Raw genomic sequence first — 20236 nt, forward strand, 5'->3', positions numbered from 1 at the left:
GCAAGCAGCACAACGCTGTTTAAAAGCCGGGAACGCCCTCTCCCCCCTCCCCGGTATCCTGGAGGCAATGATGGTTTCGCCCAACATTTGGCGGCCTCGTTCCTCCCCACCCCCGCACCTCCTGCAGCCAATCGCGTCGCCTTTTCTGCCCTACGAAAGAACTGGTTCCTGCCACGGAAGTTTCCTCTCTCCCCCCCCCTTCCCGTCGGAGGCGTTGGTTCTGCCCGCTCTCCTCTCTAGTCCCGGGTGAGGGAGAGGGAGACCCGGCGGCGTCCTAGCGGCGCCTCCTTCCTGCTGACCCAGGCGGGCGCGCGGGTACCATGGCCGCCCTGCACCCAGCCTCTGGCGGGGGGCTGCACGACTGCTTGCTCCAGCTGCACAGCGCCCTGCGGAGCCCGGACCCTGGGAACGCTGCGCTTCACGGCCACATCTTCATCCGCTCCTTGGCGGAGACCTGCGTGACCAGCAGCGGCGACAGCGTCCTGGGTGCGTAGCAGCCTGATGACTCGGCCGGGGCTGCCCCTTGCTGTGATTTAAGGCGCCGTGTGAGACTTTAACAGGTTTCATGTGAAATAAGCCTTCTTTCCCCTCACGAGTTGCAGTTCCTGACCGGCGGAACTCCCTGCCACCTGAAGTACAAAGGGCCAACAGTATCAGAAACGGGACCCAACTAGTGAGGCTTTTTTGTTAGTGCATAAGTTGACAGCTGTGTTGCCTGGTACTGAATGCATAAATAAGTTCCATTCGGTTTTATGGATATTATTCCCATATAAGGCATGCATGAGGTTGCATGCTTGCAGAGTCTTGCTTCTCCTATGCATGTTTAGTGTGTTCAGTGAGGTTTGTGTCTATTCTATTAAGTATGTTCAAGGTAGCTATTAAGTCCTAAGCATCCTTACTGAGGAGCAACAGTACAAGTTTGTATGTGTCTATTCAGAACAGAAGAACAGCCCTATTGGATTAGACTAAACACCTCTTTGGTCCAGCATTTTGTTTCACAGCAGCCAACCAGGTGCCTGTGAGAAGCCCACAATAGGACAGGAGTACAGTAAGGCCGCAACTTACACAGGGGTTGATGTTCCAGCGATCCTGTTTACAGCCAAAGTGATACATAGTCAAAACACATCAGGTTTCAAAGGTGGGTGGGATTGCCAAAGTCATTTTTCCCGGAACCCCGCTTCCCACCCACTTTTACTTATTTATTCATGCCTTGCTTGTAAAACTGAATGCACACAAATGTGCGTACGTTGCGGGCTAACTGTACAGTAGTCCTCACTTGCTGTTAGTACCCCTCCTCCAGCACTGAACACAGTAGGACTTACTTGTAGGTAGGTATGCTAACAATTGTTGCAGAACTGAGATACAGACTCAATACTTTTCCAGCTCACACCCTTAGCCTCTACAGTCCTGAGTCAAGTGAACTTCACTAATTTGTTATTTTACTACATTCACATCAAATTGTGAAGCCACTAAAAATTATACACACTGCAAAACAGATGTTTTGGAAGATGTACACTCTCTTTTCCCCTACAGTGGAGTATAGCCACATCACAAATTACTCTTTAATTTGAAATAATATTCACAATACTGCTGCAAGTTTAAAAATCAGGTTTACTGAAATAAAAGGTCAGTGCTATATTTTATTGAGTCTGTCAGTTGTGTCTTGCTGTGTGAAATGCCTTACTTTATATCAAGGAAATAGCACTGTCCTTTCTTCAGTAACAAAATAATGCTTTCAGATATTTCTGATGTTGTCATTTCTTTGCAATGCTTACATTATCAAGGATAGTGTGTGAGGGAAGGCTTGAGGGAAATGCATTTCCTTTAAATCTGTTTGACACCTCAAGCATTCCTTCTCTACAGGCAAGAATTAATTACTGCCTAATGTTCTTAGTGAGAAACATCATGAGTTGTGACCTACTGTGACTACAGTAGACACTTTGCAGATAAATTTCATATCCCTGTAGGTGGTCTACTTAGATGGGATTCTGTTGTCTCTTTCAATTCAGTGACATGTTGATGTGTGCAGAGATTCTACAACTAAGCCCTTGAGCTAATTTGTACTTGGAGTAATTGGTATTTTGGTTGTCATTCCATGTTGACAGCTTGAGTACTACTTTTATTTGTATGATAACCCAGTTCACACCACATGTTGCATACAGGATGCAGGGGGCGGCAAGATTGTGCTTGCCAGTCCTGATCTTCACATGTTTAAACAGCATTTCATGTCAAGGGGTTAATCGTATGTGTTCTAAGACCATATGTTTGGAAAGATGTTATTTGCTTTGATTCATACTATTTTCACCCATGTTCCCACAGCTTTGCAGATTTCACTGGTGTTTTCCAAAGAAGATGGACTACTTGCATTTATCCATAAATCACTGAATAGTGAAGAAGTAAGTTGATAATCGTAGGCTGAAGCATCCTTTGATGTCTTAGTAATTGTACTTTTATATACAGTGGTGCCTCGCAAGACGAAATTAATTCATTCCACGAATTTTTTCGTCTAGCGAATTTTTCGTCTTGCGAAGCACGAAATCCCATAGGAATGCATTGAAAATCAATTAATGCGTTCCTATGGTCAAAAAAAGTCCAAACAAAGCCAAATTTGGTACAACAAGAGTTTATTAAGTGCTCTTTAAAGTCACACATACTGTAAAGAGCATTTCAAAATTCAAACCCAGAATTTTTTTAAAAAAACAGCAGAGTGGCCCAGTGGTCACAGAAAATCATAAAAATGCAGGAAAAAAACACAAGCTTCCAGATTCTTGCAAACCCCTCCCCAACTGTTCCCCCAGCCACCCAGAACACAGAAATTCAAATCGAGATTTTTTTTAAAAAAACAGCAGAGTGGCCCAGTGGTCACAGAAAATCATAAAAATGCAGGAAAAAACACACAAGCTTCCAGATTCTTGCAAACCCCTCCCCAACACCAAGTCCTTGAATTCCAAACACCCCAACCCAAAATCCAACCCCCCCCCAAAAAAAAAGTTTTAAAAGCTTAACTTACCAAATGGCTGCAAAAGAAGTTTTGGAAAAGCTTCAAAAATCACCAAAGTCTTTAAAAACCTCAAAAAAGGCTACTATGTACACTGCGTTCTATGAGTTGCTCCTCAAAGTCAAGTCGCAACTGTATTAATGGTGTTAAGAAAAAGGAAACAAACTTGCAAGACTTTTTCGTCTTGCGAAGCAAGCCCATAGGGAAATTCGTCTTGCGAAGCAGCTCAAAAAACGGAAAACCCTTTCGTCTAGCGAGTTTTCCGTCTTGCGAGGCATTCGTCTTGCGGGGCACCACTGTATTTGTTTTTATTTGCTTTATATATTGCCTTATCCAACAAGGTCTCTTACTGTGTCTTTTGCTGAAAATGCTTTCAATGTCTTGTTTTCAGTTTCGAGAATGCAGAGAAGAAGCATTAAAATTTCTTGTTGCCTTTTTGGAAAAGATTGGCCAAAAAGTTCACCCTTATGCACAAGATGTAAAGGTGAGTCAATTAATTAAAATTGCAAGCAAAACTAGGTAGTTTAGACAGATAAAATAATGCAGCTAGTATAATAATAGATGTAGTATTATGATCCATTATCAGCAATGAGAAACTAGCAATCCTTTGTATATTAAATGCTTGCATTAGACTGCTTCCTTTTCCTCTGCAGCACCATCATGTTCAAAATGCATCTTTTTGTGTATTTTCGTTTCTTAGAAGATGCAACTGTTCTGAATTAGGAGTTTCACATCACCAAGGCAGGAGAAAGTGAAAATTATATTTTGGACAATGTTATAAAGGAAGAGAAGGCACGAGGCACTTGTTTTTCGTGTTCCCTGTAACTTTCACATTCTAGCTACTCTTCTTTGGTGGGTGTAAGAACCTGGGACAGACACACTGGTCCATCTAGCTGTGTACAGTCTCTCGGATCTGAAGTCTTTCTCAGCCCTGAGCCCATTTGTAGTGCATCCAGATTCTATTGGGGAAGTTGTTCACTGGTGTGGCCTTTGACAAGAGTAAATAGAGGAAGACAGAATATTATAATGTGGAAAATCCTTATTCAGAAAAATAGACTGAGTTTGCTTTACCTGGGCAGTTTGTTTACGCTTTTATGCTGTAAAATAGGGAACAAATGTTAAAACAGTGCAAGATATTGCACTACAAATGCAGTACATCAACACTATTATATTTTGTCTTTTAAAAATACAGCGGATGTGTCTTAGCGTTTATACAAAAGACAAACTGGCAAAGTGCAGAATCCCAGCACTAGATCTACTGATTAAGGTAAAACTTATAGGTCTTTATGATTGCCAACTGTTTCCAGTAATTATGCATGTTTGTATGTCACAATATCAAAGTTCAGTGTAGTAGAAATAATTTAAATCTATGTGTTTTAAAAGTAAATAATATTCATAGTAAGATTCATATCTAATTTTACAGAAGAATACATAAGAACATATATAATAAAAATGATAATGTGTTTTCTATTAAGTAGCTAACATATGTTCTACTTAGTATATTTACCATAGAATCAGACTAATAGAAGGAGTTATGGTTTTGCTTTTTTGTTTTACTTATTTACTTGTTTTTATCCTGCACTTTATTCTGTGAACTGCCCTAAGATTGTAGGATGAAGGGCAGTATATAAATCTAAAAAATAAAAGATAAAATAGAATTGTAGATTTGGAAGGGACCACAAGGGTCATCTAGTCCAACCCTCTGCAGTGCACGGATCTCAGCTAAAACATTCATGACAGATTGCCACCCAACATCTGCTTAAACACCTCCAATGAAGTAGAGTCCACCATCTTCTGAGGGAGCCTGTTGAACAGCTCTTACCGTCAGAAACTTCTTCCTGGGGTTTAGTAAAAATCTCCTTTCTTGTAACTTGAATTCATTGGTTTGGGTCCTACCCTCCAGAGTAGGAGAAAGCAAGCTTGCTCTACCTTCCAAAACTCTGAAGGACTCTTATTTAGCTAGAAAAAAATAATGTATTTTACAATACTGTTTTGAGTGCTTTTAAAAGATTTTTTAAAGAATTGTCCTTGGTTAACATCAATATCCTTTCAGCTGCTTCACAGCTTACGGTCATCTTATGTGATGGAAGACATGAAAGTCAGAGAAATCTTTACCAAATTCTATAGTGAACTTGCTATAAAAAGTAAAGTGTCTGATACAGGTAAGTATCTTAACCATATTACTACTTACGTTTACTATTAGTAATTTTTATTTATTTATACTTGTATTAGCAAACCTACACAGCTAGGGGATGATGGGTCACTACTCTAAATTGCTAACGGATTTGAGAATAATCCAACGAAAGTTAATTGTGACTAGGGAGGAAGTCACATTGAATGCTTGCTTCTACCTTGGATTAGCCTGCAAATCCCTTTGAGAGCAAGAAAATGGAATCTAGTAACGAGTAACTTGACTTCAGTAGAACCTAGTCCTTATTAACTGTTGCTAGAATAACCTCATTTCCAGTTCAACAGTAGGAATGTCATTAAGTCAAGCCTTTGCTGCCCTGAGACTGCAAAAGTGAGGGGAAGGGAACTCTGCAATATGCTACCAGAGGAACAAGCGCCACTGGGAGGTTATACTGCCTTTGTCCCAGGAAGAACATCAGGGAAAGGGAACATGGCCCCAGCCACTGGGCACTCAAGACGAAGTTGTGAGGAGTTCCCTGCCAGAAAGAACTCTTAACTTGCCACCAGTTGCCCTGGGACTGCAGAAGCAAGGGAAATGAAACTTTGGTTTCTGTCACTAGGTGCAGGAACTAATACTGGGTATTCTTTGTATGGTTATAGTGTGGTGTAAATTGCCTTGGGGGTCATCTTATTGCATGATTCCTTTATCTAAGGAATGTGTATAAATCCTTAAAATAAAGACTTGCATCCCTTGAATCCAGACCTATGAACACTGTGGACCTTAGCTATGCATGAGCCGCCTCTGAGTTTCATACTTACTTTCACTTCCCCTCAAAATACTGGTCCCCATAGTTTCTATGCCTTCACACATAAGAATTCTGTTCATCCACAGATAATTTTGGAACATTATGCTCTCCTTAATTCCCCCCCCTTCTCATTCCCTCCCCACTGAGATGAAGCTTTTTATCCATTTGTACATAGCTGGAGTGTGGTGTACTTTTAAACTTATTTCTCTTTCGACTGTTATATTAGTGTGAGCTCTTGGAACTAGATGTGAGGTAGCTTCTTTCAGAACTATTTCCACATGTGCTAATTTCTTCCTTTGGGGCCAAACTTATCTATGATTAGGATAGCAAGAAGTAATAACTATGCATGTACGCTTTCCCTTTTCCCCCCAATAACAAAGGCCTGATTGTCTTGTGGCACATTAATCAGTAACCACCTTGTGTCTGTTTGCGGAACATTGACAGTGCAGCTGGCAGTGACAATGACTAAATATTAGAATAATATGGGTGAGACTGAATAAGACGTTTCTGATCTATAATAACACTTGGGTGATTTATTAAATCCTTCATTGTTTAGGAGAGATATTTTTGTGTGTAGCTGGATTAAAATAAAATGTGAACACATAATTAGGGTGCTAAATATTTTTTTTTTTAAGTGTTGGAAAGGATTTATGAACTCCTGGGAGTTTTGGGAGAAGTCCAACCTAGTGATATGCTTGACAACTCTGAAAAACTATATCGAGCTTATTTGGGAGAACTCAGAACACAGGTAAAGTAAGGACTTCTTGCGGGATGTCAGCAAAAGCTTTTCCTTCATGTTCTGTCTTGGTGTGTGTCAGATTTTCCTCCTTTAGCTCTCTAGATCCTTAGAACCACAGGCGGCCTCTTTGCCTCACAGACCGCCTGGTGGGACCTTTACCACTATGGCTTGGAAAGCCCTTTTCATCATAGGGCCCCTTTTTTGCTTTTATTTCCAAGATGGTGGCTTTTCCTTCCTTTACCCACATCTATAGCATAGTGTTTCCCTTCACTGGCTCATGCTGTTCTGCAATATTTCCTTGTTGGCTCACTGCTAGGAGCTACCTACCAGAATTAATTTCTGATAGTCAGCTATGCCTTGCTAATCCAGATTGTAGAAATCACCCTACTGATTTTCCTCTTACACCTAAGTGGCCCCTCTCCCAAATCAGGAAAGCTTTCAGGGGCAAGGGAAGCAAGTCACTGCCAACAGCTCATGATAGCAGGCAAAGGACGGTCAAGAAGGGGTGGTGGTGGAGCTGTTGTGCCTTCATCCCCTCGCTCAACAATCAGGAAAGCCTTTTTACTGGGTGAAGCATGCGACTGGCAGCAGGCAACAAACAAGGAAGACGGTTGCTTCTTGCTGCACCAACACTCAGGAAATCTTCTTTAAGGGGCAAGGCAAGCAAATCTTTTTTAGCTGCATGTGGCAGGCGGGCAGTGAACAATCCAGTCCAAGAGCCTGCTACTGTTTTATTCTTTCAGCTTTTTTTCTTTTCTTTTTAAAGCCCCTACAAGGGGCAAAGGAAGCACCTGTAGTTGGTTCCAACTGGCTGAAGGTCATCAAGAAGCTAAGCTGCTCCTTCCTCCCCATTCCCCAGACCAGACTTCTGTGCCATTGTTGCGAGTCTTCTTAACATAATGTTGCTCAAGGAAAAAAAAGTGCTGGTACATAGTTGCAGTGCATACAGAGTATCTACTCATTTTTTATTTTTTTTCTGGATTGTGCCCAGTTTTTCTAAGAAACCTAGTGAGACTGTAGAATGATTAACTGCATTCTATATATTATATGCTATACTGGAAACAAATTACAGATTTGTTTTATAATCAGAGGATATAGCTACTATGTTTAAGTTCATTTGAGAAATCGTGTCTTGCATTGCATGTTGATATCTTGGGATGCCTGGTCTCCTTCAGTATTAAATACATCACTTCCTTGTTTTCAGATGACTTCTGCAACAAGAGAGCCTAAGTTTCCAGTAGTAGCTGGGTGTCTGAAAGGACTGACGGCGCTCATGAATAACTTTACTAAGTCCATGGATGAAGGTGTATTTCTTTTATTAAAATTTATAAGTAGCACAGTTCTGTCAAACTGGCAGGAAATTGCCTCTCTTCCTGAAGTCGCTAGACTTTTGATTTCTACACCCAGAACCAGAAGCATTGTTGAATATGCTTGTGCAGATTTTACATCAGTGCAGACAATCAATTATGGCTGCAAGTCCTGTTACTTTGGCAAGTAATCCACTATCTCCATCTTCCCCTTTAGCCCACATTTTTGGGAACAATAAGTTTATAGGGCTAGTATAAACAGATTATTATTTTTTTGTATATTCCTTCTCTACTTTGCTCCATGTGGTCTTGTTGGAGCTGTTCTATAAATTTGAGGAATGCTGATACACCTAGCTGAATGTTCCCAGTGGATCAATTAGTCCAGCTCGCTGTCCTGAGAACTGGTATCAGCTGCGCATAAAATAATTCTCCAGACTTTTGGCCTGTCTTTCTTGGAAATCACTAAATAAGGAGATTTTATAGCCTCTGTGGTCTGGGTAGTTTTAATTGGAAATGCTACTCTTTCACCTTGAACAGCCTTTTGCCCTTTTTGTCTGTTTCTATTTGTGACATTTTCAGCAAAAGGGAATAGCTTCTTTCTAAATTTGGTGTTGCAGTTGTACTCTACTCAGTTCTGATAACTTTCAGGGTCCTGAGGTATGTCTATATGGCATACCTTCTATGCTGCTCCCCTATGTTCATTTTGTGGTGAAGAATCAATGCATAGTTTGTTCAAAGTAGTATGTGGCATTGCTCCATCTTTCCATAGATCTAATGTCTGTATGATCTGCCATTTAGATACACAGAGGATCAGTTGAGTTTTATTTGATAAAAAGTCATTTTGGAGTGACACTGGATACACTGTGGTTGAATCGGCTTTTGCAATGATCTGAACTTTTGTGTCATATGAGAGGTTTTGTGTCATAGGAGAAGTTTAAAAATGCTGCCACCTCATGACCTTATTTACATTTTATTTTTATTTTTTTGTATTTTCTCTACAGATCCTCAAACATCTAAAGAAATCTTTGATTTTGCAATGAAGGCAATAAGTCCACAGGTATAATGGATTTTTTTTGCCTTCAAAACAATCATTCTTTAAATTTGTTAATTAGATCTGACAAACAAAACTTCTTATACAAAATATTTTGACATTGCAGATTGACTTAAAGCGATATGCAGTTCCTCTTGGTAAGAACTTTGTTTCATGTAAAATAGTTGGCTGCAACAGTATCTCTGATAGCATATTTCTTCTCTATTGGATAAGATGTAATGCATGTAATCTATTTTTTGTCTACATGAAGTAAAATGTAACTTTAAGTAATCAACAAAAAAAAAGGCAAGATAATTACTAATTTAAACCCTAATTTCTTTGAGTGATTATATAAACAAATGACTCTTGTAAAATTATTCAAGAAAGATAACACTTGCATCAGTTATCAGCTGGAACAAAAAGTCGAATTTAAATTCAAAATTTTACTTTTCAGCTGGACTGCGTTTGTTTAGTATCCATGCTGCTCAATTCAGCACATGCCTTCTTGACAACTATATCGCACTATATGAAGTAATGTCCAAATGGTGTGGCCATCAAAATATAGAACTGAAGAAAGCTGGCCATTCAGCTTTGGATGCATTTTTTAAACAGGTAAAATAACCACCTTGTCTCCCATGTCTGGTTTTCTCTCTCTTTGTTTTGCTTTCCCTTCCTTCTGCATGGGACTTTCCTCCCATGCCTGGCTGTTCCCACAGTCATTCTTCTTGATGCAAGTGCTCTTGGCAGCAAGGTTTTACTGCCACGCGTATAATGTATTTTTTTATGTTGGAGTTAAAGCTTCTACGTACATATTGACATATAGATTACTATTCTGTATTAGTATAGTGTCTGAACCAATGGGACCACAGTCTTTTTGTTCCTTTCATCGTGACTCTAAAAGTTTTCTTTAGTATTGTATGTTGATGATACTGTCTTTATATCAGCTTGGTTTGAAGAAGCTGCTGAGTAGCATAGATATGAATTCATGATGAATTTATTTTGTATGAGCTATCTAAATTATAAATATCCTATATTATACATAATATGCAGATCTCTGCAATGGTTGCAAAGGATGCAGAAATGCATAAGAGCAAGCTGCGCTACTTCATGGAACAGTTTTATGGTATCATCAGGAAGATGGATGCCAGCAACAAGGAATTGTCCATTGCTATTCGTGGATATGGACTTTTTGCAGCGGTATGTATTTTAGTTCCTGACATAATAGAATCATAGAATTGTAGAGTTGGAGTCGGATGACCCCCAAGGGTCATGTAGTCCAACCCACTGCATTTTCTATCCCACTTCTTGGACCCGAGAGACTAAAAAGCAACGGGCAGCCAGATTCTGGGTACAACCTCTCCTGGTACTCTGATGTTAGAAAGATTTAATGTTAGAGTGAATAAGGCATTTATTTTATAAAGATTTTTCATATTCTTTTGCAGAAATCTTAGCTGCATAATTTGGATAAATGAAACCTTATAATACATTGCAAGTGAGTCGCAAATTGAGTTTAATACAATGTTTAGAAAAAGTGAACTTAAATCACAGAGTGTTGCAATAAGTGAGGGGCACCTCAGCTGAGAAATAGCATTTCCATGATCTTTAATGTAGTGGCTTTTTGCAGATATTTAGGTTTACAGAATTAATGTTTGAATTTGCCCTTGGTGCTTAGAAATTGCAGTTAGTAAATCAAAGAACTTAGACTGTAATAATGGCTTGAACTTGATAATCTTGCCATGAATGGAAGGCAGTTCTTGTAACATGACTGGAGCTTGCTGACTTCCTTCGTGCCCTAATAATCTCAGACTGGCTCCCTAGGGCCAGAGCAGTTTTTCAGAAGGTTCAGAGGTCTCTGCAGGCAAAGAGAAATGGATTACTCCCTCTCCGCATTTTATTGGCATACCAATTATTTATTTTAATCTAGTGTTATTTCTCTTTCTTTCAAAGCCATGCAAAGCTATCAATTCCAAGGATGTTGACTTCATGTATGTTGAACTCCTTCAGCGCTGTAAGCAAATGTATCTCACCGAGGCAGAAACTGTAGATGACCACGTGTATCAGCTACCAAGTTTCCTTCAATCTATTGCTAGTGTCATACTGCACTTAGATACTGTAAGTGACTAGTTTGAATCACATTTGTGAAGCTTTTATTTGTATAAAGTAGAAGGCATTGCATATGTCCTGATAGCGAACTTGTTCTTCAAGTGCTGATCCTTTGGTTCACTACGTGGTGGGGGTGGGTGGGATGGAATATCAGCAGGCTTGAGACATCATCAGGGGTAACCCCAAGGTTTGCAGAAGCACCACAGATCTTTAGGGAGGGGGCAGAAGGAAAACAGCTTCGTGAGAACTGAGCATGCTCAGTGACCACCAAATGCACCCTAACTGTTGTGGAGGGGGAAAATAGAACATGTGTAGAGGGGAGGATGGAGAATGACTCTACTTGTACGACTCTTATTTGTGCAAATTTTCTCTCTCACTAAAAAACAAAACCTACAACCCCTCCCACTTGAAAAATAATCTTGAAGATTTTTAGTGAATGTGTAGCTGCTATCTCCTAATATGCCACTGTTCTTCTTCTAGATTCCTGAAGTATATACTCCAGTTCTGGAACGTCTGATTGTGGTGCAAATAGATAGCTTCCCACAATATAGTATGAAAATGCAGTTTCAGTGTTGTAAATCCATTATAAAGGTTTTTTTAGCCCTGGCAGGAAAAGGCCCTGTACTGTGGAGTTTTATGAGCACTGTGGGTGAGTTTTGTTGATTGTCTCAAAACAAGCTTTCTTCTTTATTGCAGGACTAGTTCAGGTTTGAGAGACTTGAAAAGTAAGGGTAATAGAAAATTATGCCAGTGGAGTTTCTGTCATATTCTGCAGTGTCGCAGTCAGTGTAATGAGTACAAGACTGCACCCTTAGTCACAATGACTTTTTAGGTTATATTGCATATGTGGGCAATTCGTATGTGATTCTGCTTGAAAGTGAATTGGAAACTGAATTTGGCAAGAAACAGAATTCATTTATTAACTTTTCTGCAGTGCCTAATACAAATGTACGTGCCTAAGTATAATTTTACTATTTTAGTTTCACTTGTAATCAAATTTACATTGATGCAAAAGCTATTTTAAAAATGTGGTACATATCAGTTAATGTTATGGATGCCTCATGTCCTATGTAGGACTAATATGGTGTCTTCTGCATTGGACCCAGTGCTTTTTTTCTGGGGGTTCTCAAGGACACACAGTACATACACCCTTTTTTCCTAGAAGAAATGCAGTGATTGGCCCCATAACAAGAATGAATCTTACAATAGCTCAGCTGTCTTGCCAGATCCTTTCTTTGGTCTGGAGGTGGGGGGCTTTGTGTGTGTGTGTGTGTCGCTGTTTGTTTTTATTTTGTTTTCTTTTAAACTTTTTTTTTTTAACCACTGCACATATTTAGGCCTCAGTGTAACCTGGTAACTAATAAAGCAACTTGGTAATGACAACAGTTGCTGATTTGAGGTTCATTTTCAGTGCCAGAAAGATACTAGAATATTCAGACACTTTTCAATCCACCTTCTTGATGTGTTTTCTTAAATATTGAAATACCTTCTTTTTCAGTGCATCAAGGTTTAATCAGAGTCTGTTCTAAGCCAGTTGTCTTCTCATCGGTAAGTGTTGTTGAAGTTTTGCTGAATTAGGTTTTGTGTTTGTGTATCCTTATTCCTTGTGTTCTGTACAAAAACGTTTTGTTGCCCTCTTTTTCTTCCAAGGGGGTGCATTTATTAACAAATTGCCAGCTTCATAAATTGCTAGGGTTTCCCCTCACTTTCCATAGTCCCCTCATGAAAACATGCATCCATTTTTACATGGTGCCCTATATTGCTCACCCACCAGGAATGTAATGTCACCTATATATTTTCTTCAGTAACTGTTCTTTTTTTCTCTTGATGAACACTAGGGTTTCCCCTTCTCAAATGCCCTTTCTTTGTTTACTGGAGTACTGAGTTTACTGAGTGACAGGTCAAACATTAAATCATTTGGTTAATACTATAATTGTAGAAAATGAACTTTGGGGACTAAAGAAGTGGGTCTTGCTTGAACGTTAAAATACCATATGAAGTAAAATTTCCTGCTGATCACTTGAAATATCTTGTTTTACCTTGTTTTAAGTATGTGAATGTGTATTATTTGAAATATTATACATTCCTAAGATGGGGCACTTAACATGAGAATGCCCTTGACATGTCTTAGTACAGTGGTCCTGTGTGCTCTTCTATCACTTATGTATGCTTCTGAATTAGGCAGTGTTCATTTCTGCTATCCTAGGATAAGCTATGTAGAGATATTCAGTATTTTGTTGCCTTCTAGGAATATTCTGGAAAAAACGTTTCTAGTTCAGAAGAGCCTCCTATATCTGGAGAAGTTCGAGCTGGGAAATGGAAGGTGCCTACATACAAGGATTACTTGGATCTTTTTAGAAGTTTACTGAGCTGTGACACAATGAAGGTAAAAAAACCACTAATGCTGGATCTTTAATTAAAAAAATTATGACTTACTTAAGCTTTACTTAAATGCTTTTCATTTCCATTGTATGCATTTTCTCACAAAACAATACCAATTAAAAGAAAAAATGTTTTAAAATACAGTCATACACTCACAGTGAATAATTTCAAGGTTGTCAGGTGCAGTCTCTTTCTGCCTGCTCATGCCTCAGTGAACAGGAATATGCTAAACCTCCTCCTAATTGTTGTCAGTATGGGAGACATGGATACCCATTTGTGAAATGCCCTTCTTGGTGAGGTAACTGCCACCCAAAAGGACCTGTCATGGTTCGCCAACAGCTGTGCAGCTCTAGTAGCAGCACTAACAACAGGTCCTCTACTGATTGTAGGTCCTAATATGGTTGATGCTGAGAGAGGTTCTTTTTTGGGTAATGGGATCTCAAGCTGTTTAGGGTTTTTATATGCTGCTACTAACATCTTGAATTGGGCCAGGTAGCTCACTGGCAGCCAGGACCATTGATCCATGATCCATCAGACTGTCCCACTTGGCATCCTGGCTGCCACATTCTGCATTAGCTGCAGCCTCTGGACCTTCTTCATTGACAGCCCCATGTGCAGTGCTTTGCAATAGTCCAAGTTATAAAACAAAAAAATAAAGAGTTAAGAGTAGGGAAGCTTGGGCATACATATATGTTTTAAAGAGATGTTTAAAGGCCATTGCTGACTGTACTTCAAAAATTACCTGAGGGAGGACGTTCCAGGTGGTAAGTGCTATTGTCAAGAAGGCCTGCTTCTACACTGTCATTAAGTGATACTAAGTTGTGGAATAATCAGCAGGACTCTTCTCAGAAGTTCTTAAACATTGGCTTGGCTTGTACTGGAAATTACTTAGTCTGTAATTTCGGAATAAACTCTGACATAACTAAAACTGTTCTTCTGTTCTCCAATGTAGGACTCTCTGTTCACAGATGAAACGTTTCTAATTGCAAATTCACCTCTACAGTCTCTAAATCGGTTGTTATATGATGAACTCATAAAGTCTATCCTAAAAGTAATTGAAAAGTTGGATCTTACAGTTCAGAAACAGAACATTAGGGAAGAGAAGGTAAGACTGGATATTTGAAAAGAGTCTCTCTCTCTCTCTCTCTCTCTCACCTTCTCACCTTTTGCATTTCTGTCCATGTAACGGGTTCAGGGTGTACTTTCAACAAATGAAAACTGATTTACTGTTACATTATTCATACATGTATCTGTTTATCATGTTCAGACACAACAGTAAGCAGTAATTTAGTGATGCTTAAGGATAGTCAATGTGGTGCCCACCAGATGTTGTTGGGCTACAACATCTCCCATCATCTCTGACCATTTGCCATGTTTTCTGGAGATAATGGCAATTTTAGTCCAGTATCATTTGAAGGGCACCACGTTGGCTTTCCCAGCATAAATGAGCTTTGATCTTGTGCTTCCCCTGGTACAACCTTTAGGTGGGAATCAGATGCATCTATTTTCGTTTTTGACTAACTGAAGTTTAATTTTGTCTGAGTTGGGACTATCATGTGGTTACTTTTAACTTGGCTTTGTCTAGACAAAGCAGAGTCAGAACATGTGTCAAAGGAGAAGCACAAGAGTTTGGAGATTGCTCACATAGCACTAAACTGGTTTAGTGTTACATCTAGATGCAGCGATAGTTTTCGTTAAAGTTTTATAGCTCATCTTTAAAAAGCCATTAGGATGGGTAGGGCTGTAAAACCGAGTGCAATATTTATAACAGTTCTTAAAGCTCATAATCTAAATTATATACTGCATTGTAGAATCCAACAACAGGAGGGTTTAGGAAGAAAGTATACATGATCAGATGCTGAATTGAGTTACTTTATGGGAGTGGAGACATAAGCAGATATAATTTGTAAAAGTACAAATTGCCATGAATAGCAGATATTTCAATTTTTATTTCTCCTTTCCCGAAGGTGTTTGTGAGAATGTTATAGTGCATGGAATGCAATGTCTAGCTGTCCCATCTACAAATGTATTTCAGCTTGCCAGACAGAATTATCCCCCCTCCCCCCCTCCCACGTTGTTCCAGGAGTTCTCCCAATCTTCCCAGACCCAGTTCCTGAGAGGATATGTGAAGCGGGGAAGTTGCATTGTGTAAGGGGAAGTCCTTATACAGATCTAGTGTGGATGGGTCTTGTTAGGTGAATTTGGCCCATTATATTTAAGGGAGTACTAAAAATGAACTGATGCTTCCTTTAAAGAACCCATCATATTTGAAATAAACATCCATAAAATTCCCGCTAGATTAAAATACCGTAAGTAGCAATAAAATTCAACAAATAGGATACTTTTTGCAGCACTGCTTTTCTACAGGATTTTGATTAATTGTAGAATAATTCATTTTTGTCCAACATGCCTTCATCGAAGAGATTGTATATATGTTAAAGAAAAATAGAGACAAGTAGGAGAGATACATGCAAATGCTACCCAGCCTAACCTGGATGCAAAGAATGGGTGTTGAAAATAAAAAAAACCTTTCATGTGGTTCAAATTATGCCACAGATGGCAAGCAGGTGCTCTGTAAGTGCTCTTCACGCTGTGGAAGAAAAAGCTGCTTGCCATTCAAAAACTGTGCATACTTCTGATTTTCTTTTCTCAGGATGGAAGTGTAGCTGATGTTGATCTCACCATTCCTACTTCCGATCCAGCTGCAAACCTTCAGCCAAACAAGCCTAAAGACTTTACAGCCTTCATTAACCTAGTGGAGTTTTGCAGGTATGTTCTGTTGTGTGTATTTCAAGGAAATGCAGAACACATGTGAGACATACAATTCAGTTACATTGTGCTGGTACAGTTTCTATTATGCTGGGGCCAGTGGGCAGCCAGACTCCTGTCTGGAAAGGGCATGGCCTATTCATTGTTTGCTGGCAGTGTTTGTGAATGGGTGGAATAGACATAGTGATCTCCTGCTTAGAACAGGACATCCTGGGCCTGTAGCTTTATGGGGGGGAGGGGGATGACTTCAATTCATTGCTTGCTGTTCTCTTTATCTCTGCAGAGACATCCTCCCAGAGAAGCACGTTGAGTATTTTGTGCCTTGGGTTTACTCATTTGCTTATGAGCTAATTATACAGTCAACGCGGTTACCCTTTATTAGTGGATTTTACAAAATGCTGTCTATTGCCATGAAAATTGCTAAAAAAACAAAATACTTTCAGGTGAGATAACTCTTGTAAGGAGGGTATTACCTGTTATTTATTCAAGATAAAGTTAATGTTATGCTGCTCTGTACTTGCGTTGCATTTGTGCTTGATATAATTGTGTTGTGTGTGTTTTTCATTTTAATAGTTAAGAATTTTTTGTATTTTTGTACCTGGCGGTAGTTCTGGGATGGAAATGGGCAAAAATGCAACATGGAGGGGTGGTGTGTTTAGGGAGATCCTTCAGCTGTGAAAGGTGGTTTTTAGCTTGGGTTGAATAGGGTGGCAAGGTAAAGGTAAAAAACAAGTATACAGTTCAGGAGTGCTCCTGGATTTGATGCTGATTGGGTAAGCCCAGGTGGCATCAGTAACCAGGAGTGCTTTTTGCCAGCGTTAGTGGGTATGCCTACTGCACGCCTATTGGAAAGGGACTAACCTTACCATAGTGGTTTATGCTCTGGGTATGACTGGACTGTACTACTGTAGTGTGCCCTATTTGGGGCTGTTCAGAAACTTCAGAGGCTCCAGAACATGACTGCTAGAGTCATATTGGGGGCAAGGCAGACAGCATCTGTAACACCTCTTTATTATATCAGCTGAGCTGGTTATCTTTGCATTCCTGGGCCAAATTAAACTGCTGGTTTTGACTTTTTAAAGCCCTAAACAGATTGAGCCCAAGTTATTTATTGGACCACCTGCACACATTCCAGGGTTTCGACAGGAACACCAGTCATATCAGCCAGAAAAAAAACACAGAGCCTTCTGGAAACCCATTGGATCCATTAGCCTTCAAGGGTCGACCATCTCAATAAGTCCCTGCCTCTGCAGAAGGGGAAAGGTGCTGAAAGCCTAAATCTCAACTGGAAGTGATCTGTCCATGACAAGGGGCTGATGTCAATATCCCCCACTTTCAGATCACCCTTTTCCTGCCCAGTTGAGAAAGCAAGGTCCAGAATGCGGCCTGTTACATGTGTTGGGCCAATGGCATGTTGGGCCATCCCTACAGTTGTCTTGGCAGCCATGAAGTCCTGAGCCACCCCAGAGCCAGTCATTTAGCCATGGATGTTGAAGTTCCCCAGAAGTCTGGGAGTCCTCAACACTACATCTGAGAACATCTGGGCAGTGAGATCGGTGGTAAACCAGCAGAATCTCTAATCTGTCTTGACTGTGTCAGGAACACAGGACTTTATAAGTGAACAGCAGCACTTGAAATTTTGCCCAGAAACAACTTAACTCTGGCAGGATACGTCCTTTACTGCTAGCGCTGTCTGCTGTGTTCTGAACCAGTTGCAGTTCCCATATAGTCTTCAAAACCAGCCCCATGTAAAGGACATAATCTATTAATCCTGCATACATTGGTGGGTGCATGGATTCCCTCAATTATATGACATTATTCAATTGGTTCTTTTTTTTTAATGGAACACTAAGAGAAGACTGACCCAATTTGTACAATTCTGCATATTCTTTTGTTTCTCAGGGTGTCGGTCCAAAGAGTGAAAAGAAATGTCATGAAGATCCAGAGAAGAGTTCCTGCTTTGCTTTATTTGCAAAATTTGGAAAAGAGGTGAGACGTTCTCTGTGATATTTCTTTGAAATATGTGTTGAGTCTTTTGAGTTATGTGTAATAAGTAAATTTGTATTTAAATCAATTCATTTCCAAAGATTGGTGTACTTTACTTGCTTGTCCAACGTAAGACATTTGTCAAGATGATTTGAACTTCAGGTAGTTCTTAACATTATTCCATTTTTCTCAATTTAGGTAACAGCAAAAATGAAGCAGTACAAAGATGAACTATTGGCATCCTGTCTTATTTTTGTGCTTTCCTTGCCGCATGACATCATCATGCTGGATATTAAAGCATACATTCCTGCTTTGCAGGTGGGTCAGTATGGTGAATAAGCAATAAAGTCATTTCCCCCTTGCATATATCCTTGTTTTGGTGGAATTTGCAGCATGATCCTATGTATGTTTACTCAGACGTCAGTCCCACTGAACTAAATGAGAGGTAAGTATGTATCGAATTACAGCCTTTAACATCTGCATTGTCAAAACAAAAAAATTCCTTCCAGTAGCACCTTAAAGACCAACTAAGTCTGAAGAAGTGTGCATGCACACGAAAGCTCATACCAAGAACTAACTTAGTTGGTCTTTAAGGTGCTACTGGAAGGAATTTTTTTTGTTTTGACTATGGCAGACCAACACGGCTACCTATCTGTATCTGCATTGTCACCATTCATTGGTGAATTAGTGGGGAAACCCAAAGTTTGAATGTCAGATTTGTATGGCAACCATGTGTGCTGTTCATAGTTTTATTTGTCTGTGCTGACCACCATACTTAACCTATATCTTATTCTAGGAGTAAGTGTATTAAAATTATAACTTTGTATGCATTTTGTAATATTGGCCAATAGGATACTTACATCCATAGACACAAATATATTGTAAAAGGGATATATTTGGAGCTCTAAATATCTGTTTTCTTTATGCTGTCTGTGCAGAATGCTTTTAAACAGGGCCTTAGCTATACCCCAATGGCTAATGCAGCACTGGATGCCCTGGAAGATTGGTCAGCCCATATTCCCAGATATATAATACAGCCTTACTACAAGGACATCTTGCCTTGCCTTGATGGCTATTTGAAAATTTCTACATTGACAGGTACATGCTAAAAACGAATACAGGAAAATGGAAAGACTTTTAAAGGTGTTAAGGTGTTAAACATACCAGTGTTGTGCTAACCATATTGTGGAGTGGTTTGAATTTGGGATTTTTTTTAATCATTCATTGTTATATACTGTAGTGCAGGGTTTCCCAAACTTGGCTCTCCAGCTGTTTTTGGACTACAATTCCCATCATCGCTGACCACTGGTCCTGCTAGCTAAGGATGATGGAATTTGCAGTCCAACAACAGCTGGACAACCTGCTCTTTTGTCACCTTGCAGTTGAGAGATTTTAGTTGAAGTTATAAATAGAAAACAAATAAATGGCAAGTAGTAATATACATTAGGAAGCTGTATTATACCAGGTCAGACTGTACCTTCATCTAGCCAAATATTGCCTATTCTGACAGGCAGTGGTTCTCTGGTTTTCAGAAATGTTTTAAAATACACCTACTGTACTTTCATAAATACAATAACTGAGCATTAATATATTGTTTTTTTGAAAATTAGATGAATCTCAGAGTAATTGGGAGGTGAAGAAACTTTCTCGGGCAGTTCAGAAGGGATTGAACAAAGTAGTCATCCAGCGTCTGAAGAAAGCAAAGAGTGTTGCATTGGTAAAGTTCCCTCCTACCCCTTAAAAATATATTTTCCATTGGAAGATCAAAGCATACTTTTTCTTATTTAGACATAAGTGTTAATATACACTATATAATTATGCATTGTCTTATTAGAAAGATATTTTTGTGTGTATCAGATATATACTCAAGTGGATATACTTATCCACAGTTACATTAAAGAAACACACACATAGCTGATTTATACTTAATTTGTTTATACAGTCGGATAATCACAATGTGATAATTGCTTGGGAATGCAGAATACA

General features: G+C 39.5%; 1 protein-coding gene across 1 annotated transcript in view; it reads left to right on the forward strand.

Annotated features, from left to right (window-relative positions):
- The first annotated feature begins 40 nt into the window (after window positions 1-40).
- PRKDC (protein kinase, DNA-activated, catalytic subunit) overlaps window positions 41-20236 on the forward strand; it is a 91270-nt gene continuing 71074 nt past the window's right edge. The window contains exons 1-22 of the mRNA XM_083747488.1: window positions 41-486; window positions 2320-2396; window positions 3390-3482; window positions 4191-4265; window positions 5052-5160; window positions 6570-6682; window positions 7878-7977; window positions 8982-9037; window positions 9138-9168; window positions 9465-9622; window positions 10061-10207; window positions 10958-11122; window positions 11594-11762; window positions 12612-12661; window positions 13362-13499; window positions 14448-14600; window positions 16149-16264; window positions 16548-16707; window positions 18167-18253; window positions 18449-18568; window positions 19189-19348; window positions 19861-19967. Of these exons, the coding sequence (XP_083603614.1) occupies window positions 321-486; window positions 2320-2396; window positions 3390-3482; window positions 4191-4265; window positions 5052-5160; window positions 6570-6682; window positions 7878-7977; window positions 8982-9037; window positions 9138-9168; window positions 9465-9622; window positions 10061-10207; window positions 10958-11122; window positions 11594-11762; window positions 12612-12661; window positions 13362-13499; window positions 14448-14600; window positions 16149-16264; window positions 16548-16707; window positions 18167-18253; window positions 18449-18568; window positions 19189-19348; window positions 19861-19967 (2550 nt within the window). The 5' untranslated portion in view covers window positions 41-320. The remainder of the gene's footprint in view (window positions 487-2319; window positions 2397-3389; window positions 3483-4190; window positions 4266-5051; window positions 5161-6569; window positions 6683-7877; window positions 7978-8981; window positions 9038-9137; window positions 9169-9464; window positions 9623-10060; window positions 10208-10957; window positions 11123-11593; window positions 11763-12611; window positions 12662-13361; window positions 13500-14447; window positions 14601-16148; window positions 16265-16547; window positions 16708-18166; window positions 18254-18448; window positions 18569-19188; window positions 19349-19860; window positions 19968-20236) is intronic.

Source organism: Podarcis gaigeae (genome assembly GCF_964106915.1).
Source record: "Podarcis gaigeae genome assembly, chromosome: 7".
Lineage (NCBI taxonomy): Eukaryota > Metazoa > Chordata > Lepidosauria > Squamata > Lacertidae > Podarcis > Podarcis gaigeae.